Here is a 21,652-nt window from a genome sequence, read left to right as displayed (position 1 = left end):
AAAGGTCAAATGTGATTTGAGTGCGTTTGTCAGTTTAATCATTTCCTGATGAAAGAGGCTGAAAATCCTCTCAGAAAGATGATTAGTCTCACAGAGCTCCCTGGGTCAAAGTAAAATCACACTTTGCTTACAATGCATCTTAGATATCACACATGTCAAAGATGCAGCGCTTGTGTTCAAGAGGAAACAAAAACAGACATGTGACACGTTTTAATACAAAAAATCTTTATTATTATTAATATCAACTGCTGTTCAAAGGCTTGACGTATCCGTTGATGAAAACCTCAACTCAAACGGCAGTCTTGGCTTTAGATATGAGTGGTTCATACCCCAGGAAACAAAAACATTCCCATCAGATGTCTTTCTTTACATATAACAGACAAGGCCACTGGAGTGCAACTGTGACACATTCCAAACATGGAAAACAGAGCTTATATCTTCAAAATCCAGACCCGTTCCTCAGGTCATCGGCACTCTGCTGATGTGCTTGCAAGCCACATGGGTCTCACTTCTCTCTTTTCATCTTTGATGCGAGTGGACATGTGAAAGCCAGCGACATTGCTTATAAATTCATCACTTGAGGTATTAAGGTAAAACCTGACATTTCATCAGCAACTTCATATATCTGAGACATTTGATCCTGAAAATGTTAGGCGCTGTGCAACATGTGTCCATCTTTATCAAGTTCTCAAACGCTCATCCATCTTCCTCACTTCAGTCTCACTTAAAGGAACAGTTCGACATTGTGGGAAATATGCTTAATTCACTTTCTGGCAGAGAGTCCGATGATGCCACTCTCTAAATATGAAGCTACAGTCAGCAGCTGTTATCTTAGCCTAACACAAAGACTGGAAACAGGGGGCAACAGCTAACCTGGCTCTGTCAAATGGTAACAAAGTCCACCTATCAGCACTTACAACATGAACATGTTATATGTTGTTTAAACTGAACCTCAGTCAGTTATTGGTAGGCTTTGTACTGTTGTTGGCTCTGAGCAGGCAATCAGCAGAGACTCCAGGAAATTACTGCTGCGGGCAAGAAATAATCTGGCACATAAGATCTCATAAAACGGCAAATTAACATTATAACACTTTGGCTTTGGTACAGATTTAACCAGTCAGATGTAACATGCTAATAAGTGAGCTTTAGAGGTGCAGGTAGGTGGATTTTGTACAGCTGGACAGAGCCAGGCTGCTGCTGGCTGTAGCTTCAGATTTACCATACAGACATGAGAGTGTTATCAATCTTCTCATCTAACTCTTGGCAATAAAGTGAATAATCATTTACCAAAACATTGAAATTTTGCTTTCAATGCAGTGTCTAATTAAGTGATGGACCACTTCAGTTCAGTCAATCACACACAGGCGTTTGGGACGCTTTAGCTCCTTCCCTGACTGTCCTTCACCGTCTGTTGTCTCATCAGATCCCAGAACAGCATGCTGAGCACTGTGTGCGGGGCCAAACGCAGGAAGACAGGGCCCATGCCTTTATACAACCCCAGCAGGCCCTCAGCTTGGCACACCTTCAGCATACAATCTGAAAATCCATGGTACAGACGACCCTGCAAGGCAGACAAGGAAAACAATAAATCTTCAGAGCTTTCGTCTTTGTGTGCATTTAGTCAGAGTATTTGATCTTACAATAGTCTTTTGTACCATTATTGAAGAACAAATTTGAAGAAAAGAGGTCACTCAGACTCACCCTGCGAGACTCATCCACCGGCTGGTTGTAGAGACGTGTACTGATGACATCAAATGGTGTCATGGTGATTGCCACAGCGACTCCGCTCATCATGGCAGCTATCAACGCCGTGAGCCAGCTGTTTGGACTAAACCACTGTAAGGAAAGAAAGAAATTAATCATTAACAGGAGGTTTGACTTTTGGCTGATGAAGAGGCAGCAGCTGTTACATGCAGTGTAAAAAATGTCAGCTGTTTCTCACATGTACCTGGGAATGTGACACCCAGTCCTTGGCCGAGGTGAAGGTTGCCAGCTGAGCAGCTGATCCAACCATGACGCGGGGCACGGCCCCATTCACGCCCCTCCATAGGCCAATTAAACCCTCTCTTCTATAGATGGTAATAAAGGCATCAGACACTCCCTGGAATGGAAGAACACACAGGTGTGCATTGGAAGTAGGAAATCACAGCACCTCATGATACTCTGTGTGTCTGACATGCAGTGGTAGTTTATACTGATAATGTGTTTTCTCCTTTTTCAGGAGCAACTCTCTGATCTGTGCATTTAACTTGAGGCATATCAGGGCAAAGTAGTGTGCATACGACAGAATTCTGCATCTAACACATACTGATGGCACTGAGACCGCTGGGTGTCATAATGAATGCTGTGTTTCTGCTTTTGTATCCACAAAAGTCTTATTGTGTTAATGTTGACCACTTATGAGGGTGACTGAGTACAAGTCGCTGGCCTGACTGTGACTCTTACATAACTAAGTACATTTACTCAAATGAAAATACTTCAAAATTGTACAAAGCCAATAGAGAGGTGTGTGAGCTGTCAGTCCAGGCAAATTAAACACATACACAGTCCTAAGAGGAGAGTTCATTTGCAAGAAAGTACTCTTAACACACAAAAAAAAACATGATTTGGAAAATCAATCATTTGCAAATAAACCTTCTTGTCTAATTGGGCAATATAAGTGGAATCAGCTGTGTGGGTGGACTTGGGTGGAGATTTTGCAAACAAACAAAACATATGATCAATGTATAAAATATGATGCTTTATTATGATTAAACTACCAAACAGTATAATAAGTAGAGTTTGCGCCGCCTAGAACGGCTATAGCGTTCAACCAATGCTCACACTTTAATATTTTAAAGTGACAAATCAATAATATATATAAACATTTAGTGCGTTCATTCTGCATAATGATGGCTTGAATGAACGACTTTTACTTATATTGGAGTATGTTTACGCTACACCATGAAATAATTCAAGATATAACAACTTCTAGTGTATTTGTGTGTCTTATTTTGTGTCTTACCAGGTGGTTGTGCTGGTGGCCTACTGCTATGGTTTCCACAGTTTGAGCCTGCAGATGAGTCTTCACCTATGACGAAAATGCAGCACACAAGCTTTAATGTGCGTTCAGACTGTTCTAGATACTGTGCCAAAAAAAAATGAATCAAAGCACTGACACAATCAGACGTGTCACTAAGTGAGATCGTATCTGAGTCAGATGCCAGGATGAGTTATGTAACACTTCCAGGTAACTAATGGTCACCAGGTATGAGTTTCACAACACACAAAGGAACACTGAATACCTCAGCGATTCATTCGCAGCAGACCTTAACAATCAAAATGTTGCAACAGCTCCAGCACAAAGACACCTCTCTCCTCGACCTCACACAGATATAACCTTCACCTCTCCTTCCTTCATTCACTGGCGACAGCTCGAAGAAAGAAGTCACAAGATTCTGAATAGATTTGGCAGCAGTGGGTGGGTTGAAGCGAAGCGCAGGGTATATTTAGTGACCTAGATATGGAAAAACGTGTCACCAAGCAATACTGTCTTTCCATGACGGCGCAAAAGATGGTTAGATGGTTTTAAATGTACTGACTGACAGCGGAGGCAGAAAAACAACGACACTGCAGAGGACGCTGGGAAACTGTGCCGTAAATCAAGAGGAGACTGTGACATTTGAGACTGGCGAGACTGTCAAAACACATGTTAAAAAAATAAACATTTATGAGTCTCGTCCGGTTTTATGGATGCACATTAAGCGTGTATCCATTTGACAAACGAAGCTGGGTGGGACCCGCATGTGGACAGATGGGTAATGAAAACACACGACTCGTCCGTCTGGACAGGCTGCACAGATCACATTGTTTTATCTTGCATTCTTAGATGCAACTGACTTAGATGTGACCTGTGACTAACCTGACTCTGCCATACACACACGTACTGGATAAAAATAGATTCAGGACATCTGAGATGCCTTTGAAACTGAGCTGGTGTGTTTTCATGTCTCTGTGTGTAATGCCTTACAATACTGCTGGTCAGGACGAGCGCCGATGGTCTGCAAGGTTTGAATTTGAGTTTTCTACTTTTGTTTATTTCTTTTTTTTTTTCACATTATTAGAAGTGCGACACCCCTCGTTTATTTCACCCAGTGAGGAAGCTGCTGTCGTTTTCCATCAGCTTCCCTTTTAACTCCCTTTCATAACTTTGCCCTTTATATTTCCTTTTTTTCACCCTCATCCATCTGCACACTGAAAGAATTATTGGTCACTGCCCATGCTGGTTTTTGAAAAGATCCCTTTCACTTCCAAACAAAAATCAAGTGATTACTTTCCATATTTACAGTATTTTTAGGACAGAATTCCCTCTCTGTGTTATTATCCCTCTACTGAAGCTCAGCAAGGACACACAAAAAGAGGGAATTTGAGAGCAAAAACTTGGAAAGTTTGACTTACTCAGAAGCTGAAACCTCATATTAGCTTTGGCTAAACATTTTGGACAGAATGAGGACTGTAGATTTATGAGAATCATGTTAGAAAACATCTCTTCCGGGCCAGTATGCAGAGGAGGACTGATTACAGCAACCAACAACTGTTTCAATGCTCGTATGGTGAGCGAGTGTGAACACACGCACGTCCTGCTGTGCTGTATAAAGTGTAACTGGTATGAATGAACTATGAACTCGGGCTTTACAATGAGCTGTGGAGGAGTTAATAATGTGGTCTGTTACAGAACAGTCACTCATCTGTTTACAAAGCTGACATAATGTATGTATTATGTTGCAGCAGATAGAAAATTACCCATATCGCCTTTCCACATTAGCTGTCCTGTCTTTTTTGTAGCTCACGTCAGTTGTTTAACGGTGTGAGTGTGTTGAATGTAACCTAATCAGACAGTCAACTATTAAGGGTACATGGGTTTTCAATTTCTTATTAAGGCTACTTTTTGACCACATACAGACAGATAACACCAAACTTACATCATGACAGACGTCTCCTACAACATGTGAGGAAACAAGACTCCCACTCAAACTAATGCACAATAACATCAATGTGTCCTGAATGAAGTTAGGATATGAAACATAAAAATCACATAGTTGTGACTACTTTGTATTTAAGGGGTCACAAGCAAAGAAGTAAACTTACTAGGTAGGCAGGAGAGGCAATGAAGGCACCCAGCGCCCCGGCCACTGCCCCTGACAGCAGACTCCCCCCGTGAAACGAGGTGATACCCAGAGCTTCACAGTACGAGTAGGACCCCAGCCTCACACCGTTCATCACACCCTGGTAGATGAGCCCGACTGAGAGCCCCTTCTGCAGGCCCCGGAGCCCGTCTGTGCGGCCCACCACCCAGAGAGCCTGCAGGACTCCGCGGTAGTGTCTCTGGTAGGATCCCCGTGCACGCAGCTCCCCCTGAAGCTGCAGCCGGGTCTTTACGACCTCCAGGGGATTGGTGAAAACACAGGCAGCGCAACAGGAAAGAGCACCAAAGGCGAAATCCAGAGGAGGCCAAACAGCTGCAGGGGGCGGCGAGGGTCCCAAGACGCCACGGGGTACAGCAGACACAGTGGATGCCATCCTGTGGGAAGGCTGGGCACCAAACACAGACTCCTCTTGTGAAGTTTTCAGCAGCCGAACACTGGTCATCCCTGAGAGGTGAACTAAAGTTTGTCCTGTCAGTCCTCGTTACGACTTGTCCCCCTTGTCTCAGTTTGTAAGGGAACAGAGAGAACGTACTGTGCTCAGTACAAAACAGTGAAGTCAGAAACAAATGCTATCAGCAGCCTTGATAGCTCATTTAATATCTGTTTTGCATGTTTCTCCTATGACAGTAACGTGACGGTGCAGGTCAATGCGCCCCTTTGGTGTCCTTCTGCAGTGACCTTTGTTAGCTTCCTTGCCTGTCAGGCTGTTCAATGGAGGCACCATCTGCAACAGAATATTCATGTTGAAGTTAACATTGAGCTTCAGGTGTGTTTGAGCACGACATAGTAGGACAAAAAACGCATGTGCATCAAGAGAAAGACTGAGGGGATTCAGATTTTAGCTCCTCACATGACAGACATGCTTTAAAAGCCTGTCAGAAAATATTTCCCACTGTTCAACTCTCTGAACTCGCGGCATGAAATTCAATACTAAACCAGAAAATGCAAAAAAAAAAAAATAAAAAAAATAATAATAATAAACCAGAGAAAGAAAACAGCTTCATTCAACTCTAAATTAAACCGTAAAGGCTGCATCTCTCTAAGCAGACAATCACCTGACATGAACCAGTCCCGCACACAGTTCATTCAAACCAGCATACATCTGTACCGACAGACGCAGTACGTGCACCACAGTAATGCACGCTCAAGCAGGACACTCCTCTCGCGTGCCTTTTGAAAAGTTATTACAATATTTCCTCTATTTGGTTACTTCTCTGAGAAACTCACAGTGTCCAGTGCTCCTGCGCTGCTCCATTCTTCCTCTCTCCCCCATCATTGTAAACATGTGTCCTCAGCAAATTCATTGTCAAAGTCTCCGCCCACTGCCTCGGGTCAGAGCCAATACCGTTTGAGTCCAGTTTGCCACATCACCGTACCCCTGAGGCTGCACCAATCAAATGGCTCCGCTGGAAACTGCCCCTGCTCTGGTCCTATAGGCGCTCTGTGGGTAAAAGGTTATTGTTGGTCAAAGAGGGGGGAGGTGGGGTGTCCGAGAGGACGGAGAGCGAGGAGCCGACCGCTGACTTTTACAAGTGAAACAAACAAATCTGTGCTGTTTTACTTTTGCATCATTTAACTTAATTACAGCAGCTTTTTAGAGTTTAGAGACCTTTTGAGCAAAAATGTATTTAGCAAAAAGGAAAAATAATGTGGCAGATCTGTTAAAAAACCCTTAACTATCAGAAGCACTTCTTGTGAACAGAAGATGCTGCCTGCAGATGTGTCCTTTTTGTGCTGTGTGCGACAGAGCCACGAGAGGGCGCTCTTCTACAGACACCAAACACCATCCAGTGACCTCACTGCCTCTGGTCCAATAAATCTAATGCAACTAGTGAGAGGTTGATCCTGGAAACAGCCGCGAACAAAAAGGACGACACAACGAGACCAGTAAGAGGCTGTCCAGGAGCTTTCGACGGTTTCACACGATCTTCTTCAGCTGCTGGAGTTTTCTCAGTTGTCCATTGTAGATGTTCAATTTGTTGAGCAATTTAATGACTTCTTCTGGAAACAAAGAAAGACTGTCGAAATTTGAATCTTAGAATATAAACTGAACAACTACGACTTGATGTTAAAATGTAAAACAAACAAACGAACAGGAAAAATCCCTGCACTGAAAAATGTACGTTTGAAAACCATCAATCTGAATTTACAAGGTTTGAATTTCCCTTTCAAGTTTTTAGGTCATTTCAAGTCTTCCTATTTCAAATTGCAAATATATAGATATTATTTAATCACATACTCACACAGAAGATTCAAGTGTCGGATATTCGAGAAAAAGTAATTTTTGCATCTTAAAATTCAACGTAACAAAAAAAAAAATTCAAATTGTTGTGGTTGAACACATTTAGAAACGTTGAAGCTCAGCAAACTGTTGAGTTTATGTTCTGTCAGTCACATGATCCAAGATGGAGTTCAGACGAGTGAAATGCAGCATTCATGTCGTGGGACAGAGGGTGACGTGGAAAAGACTCAAACGTTCACATTGTTGAGACAGTTGTATGATTTCAGCCAGGTGGTGATTGAAGTACTGTGCACTGACAATGTCACACCATTTCCATTAAAGTCAATGTTTACATCCAAAAAAATGACTCCGCTCCAACACCTTGAATATAGTTCTTTGTGTATTAGACACTTTTAATTTAGTGTCTGACTTTGTGAAAACAAACTAGGAACATTAATGTTTTTTTTAATTGCACTACTTAGAATTAGTTCCTGATAATGTCAGAGGGGGACGGCAACCAAACCAGTTCAGAGGCGGTTTTCAAAGTAGAATATTTTAATGCTATAAACTCAACTGCATTAAACAGAAGCATGAAGTTTGGAGTTGTGGATAAATCTCACATCATACTGTTCTCAGACATGGAGGCCTTTATTGTTGAACTATGTTTATAGTACAGTGCCCCATCTCTCACCCACCATGGCCCCCAACACATTATTCAACAACTTTTAACCACCACCGTGCACACACACACGTAAACACACACACACACACACGCACACACTCAAACCGTTTTCAATGTAAACATTGCAGGCTTAAAGAGTGATACAAAAAGCACGGTAGTTATCAACCGTTCTGTTAAAAGCGTCCGTTCTCCCAGAGTTCCTCTCTTTCAAGAGTTCGGAGGAGCGTGACACTGAAAAACAGAAATGTTATTGTTTGGCTGATCATCTTTTGGGGAACAACAAAAACTGTTCTGTTCTCTCTAATCACTGCAGTCACACAGTCACACACTCATACACACACACACACACACACACACACACACACACACACATTCACACACAGTCAGGATTCTCATTCAAACAAATGTTTTTATCAAAGTGTAGTTAAAGTGTTTTATTTTGAATGCTTGCAATAGGCAGAAGGGAGAATAGTGAATTTGAAGTGGAACAACAAACAATGATTATGTTTTTTTTTTTCCCCTCATACTCCTCTCTGTAGGAAAAAGGCCTTGTGTGTCAATTCCCTTGTGTGGTCACAGGGTGGAGCATCTGACTTCCCGATCCCGCCTGGAGCTGCATTACCTTTTAGCACGTACAAAGTACAAGGCGTTGGTTTTAGGGTAGTACTTCACATTCTGTTTTTTGTCCATGAGGCCCCCAAAAATGATGAGCTCTCCCCTTCCCTGTACCACTGTATGAAGGCTGGTCTCAGGCGGCCCTGTAACCGCAGCAGGAGTCCCATTCCCGTAAACTCTCCAGGACACCACCCCAGCAGATTTGGCCCGGGACACATCCAACACATACATCTGCATGGGCTTGCAGTTGAGAGACTGGTACAGAGGTTTCCCTACGTTCAGGCTCTGAGGTGGATGATGGCCAAGACGCCGTGCAATAGGAGGAATAGCATGTCCATCAGCTCCAGCGGCCTGTGGAGGGCTGGAGGATGATGACGGAGGGGTTCCAGGTGGACCTGCTGCTCCTCCTCCTCCTCCTCCACCACCACCACCACCACCACCACCACTTCCTCCTCCAGAAGCCCCCTGTGTCTGGAGGGAAGACGATGATGATGAAGACGGTAAAGACGAGGAAGATTTGTTTTTCACCGCTTCCAGACCTCGTCGTAAGGCAGCAGGGGACACTGCTCCTGGGGGAGTGCGTGGGGAGCCTGCGGGAGGTGTATGCAGGCCGTTCGTGCTGGGCACCTCAGGGTGTTGAGCGGCAGAAGGGGGAGACTCCCAGTCATAGTCTGTGGAGGCAGGCAGGTGAGGGCGAGAGGGAGGGGATGCAGCCTGGGCTGGGCTGGTCCGAGGTGAAGGGGAGGATCCATTTAATAATGGGGGAAGTGCAGGAAGAGGAGGGCTGTCTGGGCCTTGTGAAGGAGACGGCTGTTGGGATGAGGATGGGCTCCCATCTCTGGCACTTCCTCTCGCTGAAGGCCGAGGTCTCAGCGTGCCCCAGCGACCGTTTACACATGGAGCCTCTTCAACGGCTCCAAGGACAACACCAGCAGCCCCGCTCCGAACGGGAGACTGAGAGCGCAGGGAAGGCGGTTCGGGGCCCAGAGGGGCAGGTGTGGCACTTATGGGGGAGGGCCGAGAGTTAAGACTTGGGCTGAGTGGTGCACGTCCAGATGGAGCCTGTGAGAAAACCACCACACACTGGCCCACCTACAGGTAAAAGAACAAGATGAGGAAAAAAGACATGTTGGTGATCAGTCTAATGAGTACACACATTGATATGCAGAGTAGGGGTGACAGCTAAGACAGACACTTACTCTACAAGCTGGATGACACCACAGCTCTGGGGCCCCGTGGTCCTCGTTTTCCACCTGCAGCTGCTGCCACCTCCATGGTGGTGCATCCATGTGGAGGAGCCAGGCATCTTTAAGGAGCTTTAACACACAAGACAAATGGGAAAAATTCAAAAATGTACTCACTTACAATAACATGGAACATTTGCTAGGAGATAGAGATGTGTTGTTCTCAGACTGGAATGAAGTAACAACAGAACTTACTGCGTTAGGGCCACCACAGCCTCCCAAAATGAGCAACGTCTGATCGTCAATCACAATCTAATGGGAAAACAAGTAACAGGTGTTACTTAATTTCACATGAAAATGTACACTTGCAATGTGCACGGAGAGGAGAAAGCTGTCTTTCAGGGTTGAAATTGAAAGGGACAACAACTTTAATGTCAGAGGACGCCAAGTAAGACTTTGTAAAAAGTTGAAACGAGCAATAATACTATCTCAGACTGTCAGAAAGAAAATGTATGATTTTGTTTAGGTCAAATATTGAAGCTTTCTTACTTGTGACTGGCCTCCTCGTGGGTGGGGTGAAGGGCCAGATATGGGTGGTTTGGACCAGGACCACTGCTCCAGATCCAGAACCCAGACTTCATTACTCCTGATCAGAACCATCAAAGGGACCGTGGTGAGGTGTCACAGCCAAAGATTTTATTCATTAATACACCCAATTTAACGAAGTTTGACACTACAAGCCAGGTCGTCTATCAGTTCATCTACACAGGCTGTGTAACAGCTCCACAGTCACTTGTGCTCTGTTTTCTGTTTTATGTGCCTTATTATGGTGACTGTATATTGGGGCTATAGGTAATGTAATTTTATAACCTCAGTAAATCATATACTCTCAATCACCTGACACCTGAGAAGCCAGTAACATTTTTACTGCCTATGAACAACAAGGTGAAGCACCTTTATGAACATGAAACTAGACGTCTCGCCATCTTTGTTGTATTCTAAAAGTAACAGGTTTAATGTCTCCAGCTAATTTTGGATAATTAAATACAAGTAATACATTCATACATTTGACGTGCTCCTAGTGATCCTCCAAACACCACCATGGTGTTTCCAATTACAGAGGAAGAGTGGCCAGCCATAGGTGGAGGTCCATGTGTTGTTACTATACAGTTCCACCTGAGACAATGGAAGACAAATTGATCACAAAAAGAGAGAAAAAGATAACGATGGTGAAACGTTCAAGTGCACAAAGTTTCAACCTGTCACAACTACATCCTTTAACTCCTAGTACTGAAGTCTCTCTTACCAGTTCTTTGAAGGGGAGTAGGTGTGGATTTCATCAAAAAACCTTTCTGGTTGGTGGAGTGGATACGGGCTGGGACGAGTCCATCCCCCAAACAACACTAGCAGGTCTTTGTGCATCACTAGAGTCGCTCCAGCTTTCGGAGATGGATAAGAGCCTGTAAGACAAAGGAGCAAAGATGTGCCTCAAATTTTTGCTAAAATTAGCATGATGTTGTATGTATGAGTAAAACATTAACCTAACTCGTACACACCCAAAAATATTTCAGTGGAGAAGAAATACACATTTAACTAACTTCTAAGCTGACTCCCACTTAACACCTTCAGTGAAAATGGCTGAACAAAAATGGAAAACATGTCACTGCGTAACTTTTTCCACTTCACATAAACATTACAAAGTGTCTAAAAATACATAAGCATTAATTTAATGATCAAGCAGAACGAATCTCTCAGTAAATCTCTTTAGACAGGTTATATAATACATAGCAAACAATTTCAAAGAAGACACAGTAAGTTCTAAAGTTTACAGCAATAAAATGAAAGTGCACTAGTAAAAACATTTCACTACAACCTCATTTAATTGGTGATTCTGTCTTTTTTATCACCACCTCCTCAAACACTGCATACTCAGTTCCTGCTGCTGAGCATCTGACTGCTATATTCACTAATGTGGTTCAGCCTCCCACAGTTCCCCTTACATAAGCCCCATGTGAAGTTACTTTTTTACCAGAGCTGCATATTGTAAAAAGAGCTCTGCTTCTTGTTGTCCCTGACTGCTTGTAAGCTGCTCGTACCTGAGGCTAAAGGGCGGATCCACTCCTTGCTGTTGAGGTCAAGTCTCCATAGGTCATTGAAGGCAGCATTGCAGCTACTCTGAGTACAACCCCCAAACACATACATGGACTGGTTTGAGTCATAATAACATGCACCTGCAATCAAAAAAAAAAAGAGAAAAATGACCCACAGCTTTACAGCAAAAACAGTGAGCTTTGAGTGTTTTTATATATATACTTTTTTGCATGTGTGTGTGCATGCCAACAACAGTAAAATCAGTGCCTCGTGTTTCCAGTAAAATAGTATGTGGAAGACATCACCAAATCTTTGTTCATAGTTGTATACAGCTGCACTGAGAGATTAATTCATGATTTAAAACAGCCATTTTTTAAGATGGCCTAGTTTTCTCCATTAGATGACCTTAAAATACACAGTTAAGCCTTTCTGACACTGCAGTCAAATTACTGCATGCATCATTAAAAAGGTAGTTTATGCTACATTAACATAAAGTTAAACTTAGAGGTAACTGCTCTTCTGTGTCAATGTTCAAAGTGTAAAGCTGCTGATAAAATGTTTGCATCAGCTTGAAAGTACCAACATGAATATGTGCTACCTCCATAACAATAAATGTATTTTAAGTGTTGTTGAAGTCCATCAGATAACAAAATGAATCGAGTGTCCAATGTTCGTCTTTTTATGAACCACTATTGCACAGTGCAGAAGCCATTTTATCTGCTACACACTGAACTCATAATATGATCCACAGCTAAAACAGCACTGAAACGTTTTTGAGATGTGAGATGGAACCTGAAGTTCTGTATTTATGACTTCTTGGCAGACGTAGTCTTATTCAACACTGTATATATGACATGCAACTCATATTGACATTAAGTGTTGGAAAGCAGCAAATACTGACTGTGTGAGAAACGCTGAGTGATAGGGGTTCCTGGATATGGGTATGTGCGACTTTCCCACTGGATATTTCCCTCCTGGACAGCTCTCAAGAAACCGTGGTAACACTGATAAGCAACACCTAGTTCAAATAAAATATTAGTAAGCAACTGAATCACAGAAAAATTTACGTGAACAATGATTAGATGATGAGCATTACTTTTTAAACTTTCCCTTTCAGGTGTTTAAAATGTACGTTTTACTGTTCTGCTCATAGTGTAATGCCCACTCACACCCACTGTAACTAGTCCTCCTCCTGATACAGTTTTATATAAGACTATGTAAATATGAGAGGCATACCTTTAATGAGGCGATACCACTGCTTACAGACAAGTGCAGCGGTCTTGTGCTCCTGGTATGGTGAGAGAAAGGACAGAATATATTCAAGAACTTCCTCTGGCAACTCCACCATCGTCCTCCCCCCTCCTTTGGCACCGCTGTCCATGTTCCCTTCTTGTCGGCAGGACCCCATCTTTGCCTCTCCCTCCTCTGTTATCCCAGCAGACTCTGCACCATCGTCCTCTGTATCCATGGCAACAAAGCATCCATCCTCATTGTCAGGGGAACGGGACATTGTTGTCTGTTGAGACATGGGGAGACATGCAAGTGATGTATGCACTAATGTTCATGATGTCCAGGAGCATTTTTACCATCAGCTACAATTAGCTTCATAATAACAGCAATTAAAATTGCCATTTTCACATCTGCTTTGTATGTTCTTTAATGGATTTCTGCAACTGAAATTTAATGAGGATGAAGCCTCAGACATAATTGGAACAGATTTGGCCCAACCCAACAAACCGAATGACACTGCAAACCTTTAACCATCAAAACATTTCTGTGGCATTTAGTACTCAGCAATCTTCGTCGTCTCATCGTCACATCCATTGTCTGAAACGGGTGGTGCCCTTTCTTTAGCCTGAGCAGCTGGTCCCTCTACATCACACGTCCCTCTTATATCGTTAGCTACATCTAACTAGCTGTCGTTAGCATCACATAATAAATGACATGTTGGATTGCTAATGCTAATTATCACCAAAACCTAACTACCTGAGAAAATACATGAAAGGTGCGATATGTCATACAGATAAACGAGCACTGGCGTATGCTAAAAACCACTATTTCGCTGGCTAACCGCCGTGTAACAGCTACATGTTATTTTTTTTTAACATTTGATCCTCAGAGCACACAAGCTAGCACCGGCTAACGCTAGCTGATTGATCAAGAGCACCCAAGCTATCGTAAGCTAACATCAATGAAGCTTTAGCGAATGGCAGATAGCCATAGATAGCGCCTTTTCTTTTAAAAACCTCTGCCTGACAAACCATGGACACACCATACTTCTTAATTATCTTGATGACACGATCTTCTCAGGGCAGCAGTCTCAGCTAACGTTACACCCAGCTAGCTAGCTAGCAAGCTAGCTAGCTGACATCTTCAGTCTTGTCTACTGATAATCTTTGCCAACCTTAGCTTGAGCAGACGCTGTGTGCTGCAGCTAGCGTTAGCTCCTCTAATGTCAGATACTTTTTCAGGGTTTCCCCCTGAAATGTTGTCAATTTAACTCCTTAACCGTTGCGGCATTATTTATACCGTTGTTTTAGACGTGGTCTTTTGTGGGCTCTAAGCGTGTATCTTTCCTCTCCTTCCCCCCGGTATCAGCTCCGGAGGTTCCTCTGCAGCCTCCAAACAGTCGCCATCTTCCGCTCTGCGAACAGCGTCCTCCGCAGCACAGCGACGCTCTAGCAGCCGCTGACTGTCTGTGGTATCAGGGTGGGTCCGATGTACCAAACACTGCGCCCCCAGCTGCTGTGGGCAAATTAGTTACCTCGGGGATAGATAGGAATTACCCCATGTAACACCTTAAAATCCAGCAAATGAACATATCACTTTAACAAAATTACATATAGTATAAATGTGCGCTATTTACCTAATTTTGGTTATTGTAAATTACGGGTGAGATAACTGCAGAGGATGTAAATGCAGGATTTTTATTTATTTATTTATTTATTTATTTATTTTTAAGATTTCAATAACACCTGTGAATCTAGAAAGAAAGAAAGACATGTCCAAGTTCTTGTAGCTACATGAAGCGATGCCTCCTCCACCTGTTACTTCAGACCTACATTTAAAAAAAATAATCAAGTTTTCATAATTCATGTGTTGCAGGAAGTTGGCCTGTCCCATAGCATACATCTCTGGGCCTTAGAATGAAATGCCTGTATTTAGTCTAACTGTATTTGATGGGTTACAGGATTGTACTGCTGAAATTTCATACTCCAGTGGTGGCCAGCTATCATCCATAGTTTCATACAATGTTTATATTCATACAATGTACATGATGTTTAAATCAAAAGCTACATATGTTTTATGAACACTGCACCTGGTGTCTTTGCTGTTGCATCATGACCATATTTATCTTTTCCCTACATAGACGATGATGATGATGATGATGATGATGATGATGATGATGTAAATAATGTATAAGTGTGCAAACACGTCCCAAACAAAATACTAGCCTAATACAATTCATTACGTACAATTAAATCTAGTGTCAGAAATAACCTAGGACACTACACCATTAACATGAAGCACACAAAATCAGGCTTAGGCAAGTTCAACATCAGACCTGCAGTTTCAGTCACACCTGCACCACCATTGACTAGAAAAAAGTAAAAGGAGCAGTGGTTTGGACACCATATGTAAAAAAAAAAAAATAAATAAATAAATCAAAAAATGACTGCTTATATTCGTGACTAGCAGGCTTAGTGTTAGTTACATCTGCAGCTTTATGTGCAGAGATTTTTATTGAAAAGCTTAGGTGTTAAATGGAATTCAGTCAGTTTTCTTGTGTTGCTGGCCTGGTCTTTGGTACTGTATATTTGAACCTGAAATCAATCACTAATCTTAAATGGAGCTGATACAGTTTTATCTGCTGTACATTGGACTCATATTCTGAGCCACTTGAAAATCCATTAAAACTGCATAAACACGTTTTGAGTTTCTGGGTGTATTAACTATGGACTGAAAACACCTGCAGAGGTAAGAGAACAACTGACTGTAATGCTGCATCCAAGTCATTATCGTTCATTTCCCCCATTCAACTGCTGAGGCCCATTTACAACATTTCATATCACATTTAATCATTTCACGCCCTTTCAATAAATTTACAATCAGATTTCATCATTATATATGATAATGTGTTGATATTTTTTATTAGCGTCTGTCACTTTGGGCTTTTATGTCTTTTTCTCCAATGAACAACGTGGACGTTTGCGTGCGTCACACAAGACTTGAACGCAGCAGTTACCTTCAGGGCCATGCTCATCACAAGCAGCTTCATACAACTCTGTGTCCTGTCCACCAAAATAAAAATTTAACGACAGTATGATGGTGGAGTACTGAGTGTATCTCCTAATACGAAGGGGCAGCTTTGTCAGAATATGCATTTCATTTCTTTTTCTATCTTGCCGGTTAGCTAGTTTTCTTGGAACTTGGAAGCTAGCAAGTTAACGCGACCTAAGTTAACGTTAACATAACGTCATTTCCCCTCATGTTTAAACAGATAAACTTGAGAAGCATAGCTTAAGTCTTAAAACGGAGCTCACATAAGTGTCGACAGTCCAGAATTACTGTATACAGTCAGAGTTCTTTCCGTCTGAGCGGCGCATGGACGACGCCAGTGGCCGGTTGATTTACCAAGGTGGACGTGACGCCAAATTTAAAGTAGCAGGCAGCCAGGGGGGATTGCCCTCAGTTGAGCATTAAGCTAGCAGGCTAACACGCGGCCAAGGGAAGGTTTGCGAATTTAGCTAATTCAGCCTTCATCTAATCACAAAAAGTCGTGAGATTGACTTCCTAGCAGATCTGTGTGAGCGCTGCCCACCGCCCCATGCCCTCTGTGTGGATAGGAAACACTTAGACAGCGGACCCGAGGAGGTAACCAGCCAGCAGTTGTGTTAAACATGGAGGATGAAGAGGTTGCAGAGAGCTGGGAAGAGGCAGCCGATAGCGGGGTGAGAGACACTAACGTTTTGCATGTATTCTACTAAACAAGATTATAACCCGAATATGGGCTGATAGTCACTCAAGAGAACCCACGATATGCTGCATCTGTCTGATTCCTGATCATGTAAACATGTATTTTGGCTTGTTTTCGTATCAGAGGAAGACTGAGTCTGGCAGGCCTCGCCGTCCCACAACGACATGGGACTGATCCTGTCTTCATGCTTCATGTCCATTTTATTTACGCCACAGAATGATTGTGTGATGTGTGCGAAATCCCGAGTAACATCCACAATGAAAACTATTTTTCTTTTTACAAAGTCTACTTTTTCCGACAATTCCCTCATTGTTTAGACCCGCCCATTGCGGAAATGACAGGCAGCACCGAGGTGAATCACTACAGACCATAACAGTGGACTATGTTCAGGGTTATGGCGAAAGAATATTTACACTGTAATCGATTACATTTATCAGATTTTCTAGCGTGCATTGGTTAATTGACTTGAACAGTCTGATTTGATTGTGGCAAACTAAAATTACCAGATGTTTTTGAAATCCATCCCCTGAAATCAGATTTTATACTCTCTACAATCTCAAACAAGTGGCAGTAAAAACATGTCCACCTCACTGTTATGACTGGAAAATTTTTATTATTATGGAGTTTTATTACTGTAATAATTGAGTTATTACATTATGTAATTCTGTAACCATGATAATGAGCAACCTGAAATCCAACAGCTGGTACTGATTTATGTAGCCTGTTCACCTTGTCGACTTTTGGCTTTACACTAAGGATGAATTTCAGCTTCTGTCTGAAAATGTATAACATATGTAAAGAATCACATTGTTACTGCTTTAACCCCTGCCCTCCATCCTGTTTACATAGGAAATACATCCACTGTATGCAGTTTTAGTTAAATCTATCATAAAAGCCATAATCTGTACACATAAGTCATTGATAATGTTTTATCAGTATCACTAATGAATATGTTTGCTGTACAGGTGAATGAGGCAGATTGTTGAACTTGTTGGATAGTAATACAAATGGAATAAATATGTCTTTCTCCTTAGGAAATCGAGAGAAGGCTTGAGGCTAAACTGAAAATAAATCAGGAGGCAAAGTAAGCAAAGAGGAAAAAAAAATAAAAGTGTTTAATGCATGGTAAAATTGCATTTTTTTTCCAATAACATTATTCCTCTTACACATATTTACCGGTACAGGAAATCCAACTTGGGTTCGGGTGGCTCACCTATTCGAACTGCTATTGTAATCCAGGATGACTCTCTGCCTGCAGCACCCCCACCGCAAATTCGAATTTTGAAACGTCCTTCAAATAACGGCACCACAGGAAACCCCGCATCCTCGTCTCGTCCCTCTCAGCAGATGAAGTCTTTGGCCCAGAGGGAGGCAGAGTATGCTGAAGCCCGAAGAAGGATTTTGGGTAGTGCTTCTTCAGATGATACTCCTCAGGACAATCCATGCCAAGACAGGTAAGACATTACAACAAAGAAGAACGATAGTTATAAATCTGAGTGCAAAACACCTGAAAGTGGGAAAAAACCTATGTAATTTATTCTCATTTCTCCTCATATCATTAGGCCAGCTCGTATGAACGCGCAGCAACCAACAGAACCAGTTCGTCCAAACAATCATGTGATCCGCCAGCCCACAGGCCCAGATGGCACCTCAGGCTTCAGACTCTGCAGATAAACAGGAGCTGCCTGCTGCAAGGAATCAGCTGTCTCCCTGAGAGGGCATGAAGGGTGGCAGTTAAAGGGGGTGTGTGTGGTATGAAGAGCAGAGCGGTGGGAAGACAAACTATTGAATAGACAACAGAAATATGAAGACGTAGCATGGATTGAAATGAACTTCCCCACCCTCTCTTTACTCTGCTTACTGGCATGGTCTTTGCCTTTCACCTTGTCTTTTCCTTCTGTGGAACATGGCAAGGGGCTGGCCGAGATCAGCCAAAGATCTGAGACCCCTTCTGTTCCACACTGTGAACAGGCGTCTGCCTCACGTCCCTACACACTGTGATACTCTGATGTACCATGAGGTGCCCTATGATTTTAAGTATGATTGGCCGGACGAGCACCAGGGCATCGGGTGTCTGTCTTTTCAGGGAGTATAAGGAGACCTCGTGAATCTGTGGGAATTCCCCCAGAGACACGCAAACGAAGAAGCTGGCCTTTCCACGGACAGAGTGTGGTTCATGGCTGGGTGTCCACCGGGAGGCTGGCCTCAGTTTGTCAGGTTCAGTGGAAATGAAGTGCTTCACAGTGTCGAGAGTTTTCTGTGTGTTCAGCACTTCGAGTGCAAGGTGATAGGAAGTCACACTGATCCAAACCTTTGAGTGCACAAAAGTGCATTTTAATACTGTAGTTGCATAGCAAATGGCAGAGGCCCAAACCAGCACTTTCCACAGTCTGCAGGCCTCTGTTTGGCACTGGTAGCTAGGAAAGAAATGCCCGGTGGGCACACAGCCTGTGGCCAAAGATTATAGATCAGAAGGACAGAATGTCACAAATTCTAGGCTTATTCAAGCAATAATAACGACTCTACTCCCTGGATTATTTTTACATATTGCCTAATTACCTGTGCTGTGTTTTGTTTCAAATTATCTTTTATTTTAAACAGTTTACATTGTTTTTTCATGTTCGTGTTTTTGTTTTTTGAGACATAACATGTTTAGGTCAGGAGATCAGTAGTGTGCCAGAGATTAGATGATGTAGGAAACTGTATTGGTAGTGTCATTAAATTTTAGCAAAACGGGAAAAGTCAGACCTACTCATGAATTGAAACCCAAATTTGTCGTGCATAGGTATCCCTGTGTGTGCTGCCTCGCTGTTTCTCATCAGAAGAGCTAAGTTGGAAGTTCTCTTACAGTCATCTGCACTGTGTCCGTCTAGAAAAGAAGACTTGCACCAGTTGCATGTACAGACTGACTGAGCTATTAAAATGATGATTTGCAATTTCCTCAGACGCAGCCATGTTGCAACTGCTTTATTTTGGGAAAACAAATGTCAGGGAAATTTGTGGTGAAACTACAAAAATGATTCAAAAATAGTAGAAATCAAACTTTTTAATCATTTGAATGAAGCCAAATTCCACTGCCTGGTTTTGATGAATGTCTTTCCTGTGGTGTTTTTCACACAAAAGGATTTTACACCATTGTTTGCACCGATTGAAAGCAAAGGAAATCAGTATGCTCATCAAACACTGATGAGTTACCAGTCCTGATCGTTGCTGACAGTTTCACAGTAAATAAACCAGCGTATTTTCAACCTATTGACACTTGTATGCCTTAAATGACAAATGATTCCTGGATATAAATGTAAATTTTCCAATGTGCTTGTTAATGCTGCGCTTCTTTGTGCACTTGTGATTGGTTAATTATTTCAGCAAGTGTTTTCGGCAAATACAAAACCACACTCAGTAACGGTGCAATAATGCATTTTTTTACAGAGGTGCTCCACAACTGTGCTTTGACCATAATTTCGCCAAATGATTTCACTAAAATTGTTGATTGGAAATATTGAGAACTGTAATGAGTTGAACCTGGTTAAGAGTGAATTAAACAACTTGCGTCTGCACAGCAGCAAACTTCTCAGTATGGTTGAAACGGCTGCATTTGTGCCACTGGCTGCAAAAAAGTGACTGCATCGTTCACTAGTGTCTGAGAATTGAAGTTACCTGTTGTTGTTGCTTGCTGACGGCAATATCAGTTGTCTATTACAGCTTTAATGCTTCAATATCTTTTTTTTATGGGAAAGTATGCACTGTTGGGAGGGGATGAAATGCAAGGTAGTAAACTGGGTTTGGACCTACAACATTAAGGACACATGCCCGTAATACACTGTCTCAAGGGATTAGGTTCAGTTCTTGAAATGTCTGGGATGTGTTAGCATTTTAAATGGATAACTAAAAGCAAATACTCATCTTCTGTGATCTTCGTATGACACTTTGTTTCAGTCATTTACAGCCACCTGTCTAGTTTCGATGTCAGTGTTATTTTGAAACTTGAAAAACGCAGATGACATTTGAAAACCCTTTAATAAACACAAAAGAGAACTTGGTGTATGTTTTATATTTTGTGAAACCTGCTTCTTCAGCAGAAGGTTAAATGAGTTTGAAGCATATGTTATTTCTAATCTGTGATACAGATAGGAATAAACCAATTGTGTTTAAACACATTTCAAAATATTGATCATTATTCCCACTGTGACTCAGATGATAACAGGTGAGTTATAGACAAACACAGGAACAGTGCAATCTTACAGTGTTTAATTCTCCAGTATTAGTGGTTGCTTATAGGCAGTAACTGCACCATAGACAGTGTGATAACATTTTCAAAAAGCTACACAATTAAAAAATATGCCACATTCAAATTTACATGACAAATTGACCAGTAAAGGATAAGCATTTTAAAAGTACTGTACCATAGCAGCAAGTACTATGACTGTTTTTTTTGTTCCAAGAAGCTGATTTGATAAAATACTGTCAATGTATAAAGCAAGATATTAAATTGAGAGATTGAGGAACAAACATTCCACTTTATTAAATTACATAGGTAATATGAGCCTGATGATGTACTGCTGTAGAATTAACTACCCAAAAGTATTTAAAATCATTAAAATTAGCTCAACATCTACAACAGTAAAATACATTGATGTCAGTTGTGATATTAATACAAAAACATCATATATAATAGTGAAACACTAACAGGGACCA

General features: G+C 42.0%; 3 protein-coding genes across 4 annotated transcripts; 1 reads left to right on the top strand and 2 right to left on the bottom strand.

Annotated features, from left to right (window-relative positions):
• Positions 1 to 212: 212 nt before the first annotated feature.
• slc25a34 (solute carrier family 25 member 34) lies at positions 213 to 6,481 on the bottom strand. The gene is made up of 6 exons (XM_076747827.1): positions 6,414 to 6,481; positions 5,128 to 5,910; positions 3,005 to 3,070; positions 1,949 to 2,101; positions 1,702 to 1,836; positions 213 to 1,561 (listed from the first exon to the last, which is right to left on the bottom strand). The coding sequence occupies exons 2-6, from the start codon at positions 5,626 to 5,628 to the stop codon at positions 1,379 to 1,381; spliced, it is 1,038 nt and encodes a 345-aa protein (XP_076603942.1). The 5' UTR covers positions 5,629 to 5,910; positions 6,414 to 6,481; the 3' UTR covers positions 213 to 1,378.
• Positions 6,482 to 7,948: 1,467 nt separating this feature from the next.
• Positions 7,949 to 14,648, bottom strand: fbxo42 (F-box protein 42). Of its 2 annotated transcripts, none has more exons than XM_076758069.1 (10): positions 14,509 to 14,648; positions 13,216 to 13,495; positions 12,881 to 12,997; positions 11,985 to 12,119; positions 11,195 to 11,348; positions 10,954 to 11,064; positions 10,438 to 10,534; positions 10,144 to 10,200; positions 9,904 to 10,020; positions 7,949 to 9,796 (listed from the first exon to the last, which is right to left on the bottom strand). In XM_076758069.1, the coding sequence occupies exons 2-10, from the start codon at positions 13,487 to 13,489 to the stop codon at positions 8,708 to 8,710; spliced, it is 2,151 nt and encodes a 716-aa protein (XP_076614184.1). In that variant the 5' UTR covers positions 13,490 to 13,495; positions 14,509 to 14,648; the 3' UTR covers positions 7,949 to 8,707. The 2 variants fall into 2 exon arrangements, with proteins under 2 accessions (XP_076614184.1, XP_076614193.1); XM_076758078.1 differs by having other exon boundaries at positions 14,384 to 14,578.
• A 1,799-nt stretch (positions 14,649 to 16,447) lies between these two features.
• LOC143337989 (SUZ RNA-binding domain-containing-like) lies at positions 16,448 to 20,108 on the top strand. Its single transcript, XM_076758057.1, has 4 exons — positions 16,448 to 16,931; positions 17,992 to 18,041; positions 18,142 to 18,411; positions 18,520 to 20,108. The coding sequence occupies exons 1-4, from the start codon at positions 16,881 to 16,883 to the stop codon at positions 18,629 to 18,631; spliced, it is 483 nt and encodes a 160-aa protein (XP_076614172.1). The 5' UTR covers positions 16,448 to 16,880; the 3' UTR covers positions 18,632 to 20,108.
• The last annotated feature ends 1,544 nt before the right edge of the window (positions 20,109 to 21,652 follow it).

The sequence above is a fragment of the Chaetodon auriga genome, chromosome 2 (assembly GCF_051107435.1).
Source record: "Chaetodon auriga isolate fChaAug3 chromosome 2, fChaAug3.hap1, whole genome shotgun sequence".
Classification (NCBI taxonomy): domain Eukaryota; kingdom Metazoa; phylum Chordata; class Actinopteri; order Chaetodontiformes; family Chaetodontidae; genus Chaetodon; species Chaetodon auriga.
The sequence above is the reverse complement of the archived record's forward strand: the minus strand, read 5'-3'. Positions and strand labels throughout refer to the sequence as shown.

What these genes read in the sequence shown, in the direction of transcription:
- slc25a34 (XM_076747827.1), bottom strand. Translation starts at nt 5,628, where the DNA reads ATGACCAGTGTTCGGCTGCTGAAAACTTCACAAGAGGAGTCTGTGTTT. An exon ending in TTGCCTCTCCTGCCTACCTA is followed by an intron (nt 3,071 to 5,127) that starts GTAAGTTTACTT and finishes TTTTCGTCATAG; the next exon opens with GTGAAGACTCATCTGCAGGC. An exon ending in ACTGGGTGTCACATTCCCAG is followed by an intron (nt 1,837 to 1,948) that starts GTACATGTGAGA and finishes CTTTCCTTACAG; the next exon opens with TGGTTTAGTCCAAACAGCTG.
- fbxo42 (XM_076758069.1), bottom strand. Translation starts at nt 13,489, where the DNA reads ATGTCCCGTTCCCCTGACAATGAGGATGGATGCTTTGTTGCCATGGAT. An exon ending in CACGAGGAGGCCAGTCACAA is followed by an intron (nt 10,201 to 10,437) that starts GTAAGAAAGCTT and finishes TTTTCCCATTAG; the next exon opens with ATTGTGATTGACGATCAGAC. An exon ending in GGTGTCATCCAGCTTGTAGA is followed by an intron (nt 9,797 to 9,903) that starts GTAAGTGTCTGT and finishes TTTTACCTGTAG; the next exon opens with GTGGGCCAGTGTGTGGTGGT.
- LOC143337989 (XM_076758057.1), top strand. Translation starts at nt 16,881, where the DNA reads ATGGAGGATGAAGAGGTTGCAGAGAGCTGGGAAGAGGCAGCCGATAGC. An exon ending in AAAATAAATCAGGAGGCAAA is followed by an intron (nt 18,042 to 18,141) that starts GTAAGCAAAGAG and finishes TTACCGGTACAG; the next exon opens with GAAATCCAACTTGGGTTCGG. An exon ending in GACAATCCATGCCAAGACAG is followed by an intron (nt 18,412 to 18,519) that starts GTAAGACATTAC and finishes TCATATCATTAG; the next exon opens with GCCAGCTCGTATGAACGCGC.